General features: G+C 64.6%; 1 protein-coding gene across 1 annotated transcript; it reads left to right on the plus strand.

Annotated features, from left to right (window-relative positions):
• Window positions 1–179: 179 nt before the first annotated feature.
• Window positions 180–4956, plus strand: PDZD7 (PDZ domain containing 7; the record flags this gene model as incomplete). The annotated part of the gene is made up of 12 exons (XM_026851508.1): window positions 180–333; window positions 741–915; window positions 1234–1410; window positions 1635–1782; window positions 2016–2076; window positions 2592–3017; window positions 3451–3654; window positions 3859–3900; window positions 4085–4242; window positions 4432–4523; window positions 4668–4759; window positions 4856–4956. Coding segments are annotated over 12 exons (1830 nt in total), but the record flags the coding sequence as incomplete, so codon positions are not given.
• Between the last annotated feature and the right edge of the window lie 793 nt (window positions 4957–5749).

Here is a 5749-nt window from a genome sequence, read left to right on the forward strand (position 1 = left end):
AGGTGCATGGGGTGTCCCCCCAAACCCTCTGCCCACCTGCATGGCCAGGAGGCCCGGACCCCTGGGTTCTCTGGGTCTGGGGACGGGAGAGTTGTCCTGGGACTGGGGACATCCCCCCTCCAGCAAGAGAGACACCCCCAGGGGTTGCTCACACCCAGCCTGGGTGACATGTCCTGTCCCCTGTCCCCACAGCCAGCAGCAACGAGAGCGACATCATCAACGCCATCACGGTGGAGAAGAGTGTGGATGGCAAGCTGGGCTTCAGCGTCCGTGGCGGCTCCGAGCATGGGCTGGGCATCTTTGTCAGCAAAGTGGAGGAGGGCAGTGCTGCTGGTAAGTGGAACAGGGCGAGAGACACTGGTGGGAACAGGCATGTGCCAGCAAGACCCTCTCGGGGAGCTCCTGGTGACATGGTGCTGCAGCAATGATGCCACCCTTCATGGTGGGCAAGCTGCCATTGCTCCCTGCCACCTCTGGCCGTGGGGTTTGCAGGCTTCTCACAGAGAAGGGCAGGGAACAGGAGTGGGCAGCCCCATGTTGATGGCTCTGAGCTCCATCTCCAAGCCACAGCAAGGTGACAAGCCCCCCATGCCTGCCACAGCCTTGGTATGATTGCCAGGCATCCCCATCTCTCTTCCCATGGGGTTTGGATCAGGCTGGGGACACATTTAGGGAGAGGATGCCAAGCAAGGTCATCGGTGCTAGGTCAGGTGCCCAGCTGAGCCGTGTGCCCCTTGCAGAGCAGGCCGGGCTGTGTGTTGGTGACAAGATCACAGAGGTGAACAGCGTGAGCCTGGAGAACATCACCATGAGCAGCGCTGTCAAGGTCCTCACTGGCAACAACCGCCTCCGCATGGTGGTGCGGCGGATGGGCCGTGTGCCAGGCATCAAGTTCTCCAAGGAGAAGACGGCGTGGTGAGCAGGGCACCTCCCATGCCACCACCCCAGAGCCCAACCCCATGGAGAACATGGTGGGGAGCCTTGTTGAGGGAGGTTGGCGGACAGGGAGGGGGGCATTGGAGGTCTCTGACAAAGGTGGGGAGAGCCCAGGGTGGGACACAGGATGGGATAGGCAGGTCTGGTTGCTCCACCAGGGAGGGTGGGTGCAACCCCCATCCTCAACATCCCTCACCCCCATCACTCTCCTCCTCTGGGTGACACTAATGGCCCCATTCAGTTGGAGGATGAGAGCTGGACCCTCGAGCTCACCCCAGCACTGTGCCCATGCTCCAGGGTGGACGTGGTGAACAGGCGCCTGGTGGTGGAGAAAAGCGGCTCGACGCCGTCGGAAAGCGGCTCCGAGGATGGGCTGCGGCGCATCGTCCATCTCTACACCACCTCCGACGACTACTGCCTGGGCTTCAACATCCGCGGCGGCAGGGAGTTCGGCCTCGGCATCTACGTCTCCAAGTACGGCCACCCCAAGAGGCACGAGGGGGATGTGGCACCCCGATACCTGCTGTGCCCAGGCTGGGGATCAGCCTCCCCTCCCTGCCTGAGCTCCTCACCCTCATAAGACTGTGGGCATCACCACTGTGGGTGCTGGGGAACAGGGCCACCTGGGCAGAGGTGTGGGGCAGGAGCAGGGCTCTAGCGAGTGCTCGGCCCCATCCTGCTCCCCACTGCTGCTCTAGGGTGGACCCCGGGGGGCTGGCAGAGCAGAATGGCATACGAGTGGGAGACCAAGTCCTTGCAGCCAATGGAGTCAAGTTTGAAGACATAAGCCATAGCAAGGCAGTGGAGGTGCTCAAGGGGCAGACCCACATCATGCTAACCATCAAGGTACCTGTACACGGCCCTGTGGGACCCCCAGCTGGGGTGGGGGGTCAGCGTGTCCCTGTGCTGGCGCTGCCCCAGCTCCATCTGGCACCTGTGGGGCTGATGCAGCTGCTGGCTGGTTGGGTTTCAGGCAGGTGGGAGGGGGGTGGATGCATTATTCATGGCTGGCACCGGATCGGGTTCGCTCAGGGCGGCCGGTGTGCGCTGACCCCCTCATCCTCTCCCCCTGTGCCTAGGAGACGGGCCGGTTCCCTGCCTACAAGGAGTTGGTGGCCGAGTACTGCTGGCTCAGTCGCTGTAAGGGCAGTGCCGCGCGGGTCCAGGCAGGGACACGGGGCTGGGGTGCAGCGGGGCTTGGACCCCCATGCAAGCGGCGTTTGGCTGCCGTGGGGAGGGAGAAGGTCCACATGCCATGGGGTGTCATGGCCTTGGAGGGGGTGTGAAGCTCCCTGTGCCACGGTTAGCATCGTCATGGGCTTGCAGTGTCCCACTTGTCCCCCATCCCTGGGGGAGACATGAAGAGCCCTGTGCCATGGCCAGCAGCCCTGTCCCCGTGATCCTGCAAGGTTCTACATGTCCCCATCCTTGGAGGGGACATCAAGATTCCTAATGCAATGGCCACAGCCCACTAGTCCCCACAAGCCTGTGGGACCCCACACATCCCTTGAAGGGGACACAGAGCTCCCCAAGTGTTCAGCCCTGCAGTCCCTATGGCCCTATGAGTCCCCGCATGTCCCCTGTCCTTAGGGGGGATGTGGAGCTCCACCTGGTCCCACAGTGTGTCACCCTGTGTCCCTGCTGTGCTTTTGCAGTGACCAACGGGCAGCTGCAGCAGCTGTCTCAGGCCTCGGAGACCAGCTCCTCCATCTCCTCCTACTCCTCGGGGCCAGCACCGGGAGCAGTGAATGGGCTGGCGACAGCCACCCCGGGGCCCCCGGCTCGCACCGTGGACGTGGCCATCTCCACGGAGGATGGGCCACGGCGAGGCTGGATGCGGGAGCGTGCTGAGCGGGCCATGCAGACCGAGCCAGCCGTCGAGGGGCTGCCAGAGACACGGCGCACAGTGCGGCCCCCCGAGCTGCTGCGGGACACGGCCATCCGGGGCCAGGGCACCCGTGAGCCCCCCGGCACCCACCCACGCCGGACCTTCACCCACTCACCCAAGACGGCGCTGCTGCTGGCGCTGAGCCGGCCCCGGCAGCCCATCACACGCTCCCAGAGTGACCTCACCGTTGCCGGTAGGCACCAGGGCACGGCCCCACATGTGGGACTCACCCCTGGCTGGTGTCCCCCTCCAACCCTGCACCCCCAGCCCTGGGAGTCCCACAATTCAGCCCCTGACCCACACAGATACCTGGCCCCTGCTCTTTGGCATCCTATAGCCAAGTCCCTGGCCCCGACCCTGGCACTCTATAGCCCCCAGCCCGTATGGACCCCTGGCCGCCAGCTGTGGGCATCCTATAGCCCTGTGTTGCCCCAACCCTGTTCTGGGGTTTGCTGGGTACCCTAAAGCCCAGCCCCACGGACCCTGGAGACCCAACTGCACACCACAGCAGGACTCTCTTCCAGTCAGTGCACCCCAGTAGCCCCTTCAACACCCCCCAAAATCATTTGGGGTGGCATCCCCTGATCTCTCCACTGTACACACACATCGCCCCCCCTCTGTCCCAGAGGAGAAGCGGAAGAAGGAAAAGCCAGAGGGACAAGGGGCACAGGGGGCCCCCCCAGGGCTGCACCGCTCCAAGACCCTCGTCAACCTCTTCTTCAAGGGGGGCCGTGCCACCAGCCAGAGCTGGGCCCCCTCCAGCCAGGAGCCCCCCACCTCCGACCGCCGGGCACGCGCCAAGTCCCCAGGGCGCTCTGACGGGGACAGAGGTATTGGGCTGGGGGACAGGGCAGAGAGGGACCCAACCTGGGACTGGTCCCCCCCCTTCTATGGGCACCACAGTTCTGTTGTGGCATCCCTGGCATGGAGGAGGGCACAGGGAGGTGGTCCCCAGGCACGCAATTTTGGCAATGGGCAGCAATGCCACTGCCCCCCCCTCCCCAAGCGCTCACCCTTCTCCATCTCCCTTGCAGTAGGTGCTGTGCAGAAGTTTGTCATCCGGAGCCTGAAGAGGGGTAACGGGGGTGCCTGTGTGCCCGGGGAGGTGCTGTGGGGCAGGCTCTGCATGCGTCTGGTCCTGCACTGCATGTGTCCAACTCTGGCATGGAGCGAGCTTTTGGGGCAGGGTGGGTGGTTTGTGGGGTGCCCAGGGTGGTTCCTGCCCTGCGCTGGCCACCTTTCCTTTGCTGTGCCCCACAGAGAAAAGCCGGCGTGCCAGCATCCTTGGCCCCACGGGCATCACTACTCTGCAGCCCAACGGCAGTGACCCCGAGGCCCGGCTCCCGCACATCCAGGACACTGCTGCACGTCTCCTCAGCCCCGACGAGGTGACGGCTGTGCTCCGCCACTGCTCCCGGGTACGGTGCCGCGGGCAGAGTGCAGGCATGGTGCAGACAGGGCAGTGCCGGCACCCTGGGCTCATCCTCGGGCAGCTCCTGCACGCCGGGGAGCACTGCGATCAGTGCTACGTGCCCACATTAAGCTCTGGGAGGTAAACTTGAGCACAGGGGGGCACCCATCTGCTGACGCCCCTCTTGCGCCTGCAGTACCTGCATGAGGGCAGCGTGGAGGATTTGGTGCGGCCACTTCTGGCCATCCTGGACCGGCCTGAGAAGGTCCTGCTGCTGCGGGATGTGAGGTGGGTGGTGCTGGCAGGTACCCCAGGGCACCCTGATACCACCAGCTGGGTGAGATGGAGCCCAAACCTCACATATGCTCTTCAGCCCTGATCATGCTCCATCTCAGAAGCTGCCACAACCTGTCCCCCTCTTTGCCCCGGCAGGAGCGTGGTGGCCCCGACAGACCTGGGCCGGTTCGACAGCATGGTGATGCCTCTCGAGCTGGAAGCCTTTGATGCCCTGAAGAGCCGCTCAGGTAGAGCCTGGCCCCACAGGGACCTTGGCTGGAGGCAGGTAACAGGCAGGGGTGGATACAGTTGAGGGGGTGACTGATGGCTCTCCCTGACTGCAGTGCGTTCACCTGCCCTCCGCCCTGCCCACCACGATGTCCCCCCCAAGAGACACCTCATCACACCAGTGCCTGGTGAGTGTCACCCTATGGGGTCTGCCTAGCTGCCCTGTTGGGATGGGGGGTGGTGGTGCAGGGTGGAGGGGGTACAGGGGCAATTTGGGGATGGAGAAAGGGAGTGGGGATGCCTGGGTGCAGGAGGTCCCAGGGGAGAGGGCATCTGGTGTCCCTGGGTGCTGGGAAGTCCTGGAGTAGCAGGAACTGTGGGTTCTGGGTGCCAGGGGGTCTTGGGAAGGAGGACCTGGAGTCCATGGAGAGAGCTGGGGTGCCTGGGGGAGCTGGGGGGTCAGAATGTCTCTGGAAGAGGAAGATCTGGGACCCTTGATGCTGAGAGGGTCCCTAGGTAGCAGAGGTCCCAGGGCTTTGGGGTCCCCAAGGGATGCCTGGGTGGCAGGAGTCCCAGGGAGTTGAGCTGTGGGGTCTCATGGGATCCCTGGGAGGCAGGGGTCCCAGGGGGCTGTGGGGTCCTGGGGGATCCTTGTGTGGCAGGGGTCCCAGGGAGTGGGGTTGTGGGGTCCTGAGGGATCCCTGGGTGGCAGGGGTCCCAGGGTGCTGTGGAGTCCTAGGGAGTGGGGTTGGGGGGCCCTGGGGGGGCCCTGTGTGGCAGGGTTACAAGATGTGGGGCTCTGTGGCCCCAGGGAGATCCCTGGGTGGCAGAGGTCACAGAAAGTGGGGCTGTGGAGTCACTGGGGGATCCCTGAGCCCCTCTCGTTGCAGACTATCGCGGCGGGTTCCTGCTGAAGCCAGTGGGGGCTCCAGAGTTGGAGGAAGCCGGGGGGCTGCAGGCGAGCCTGGCCCGGCCACGGGCCTCCGCCAGCCCCCGCCGTCTTCACCCCC

The sequence above is a fragment of the Athene cunicularia genome, assembly GCF_003259725.1.
Source record: "Athene cunicularia isolate RWA chromosome 6 unlocalized genomic scaffold, athCun1 chr6_part1, whole genome shotgun sequence".
NCBI lineage: Eukaryota > Metazoa > Chordata > Aves > Strigiformes > Strigidae > Athene > Athene cunicularia.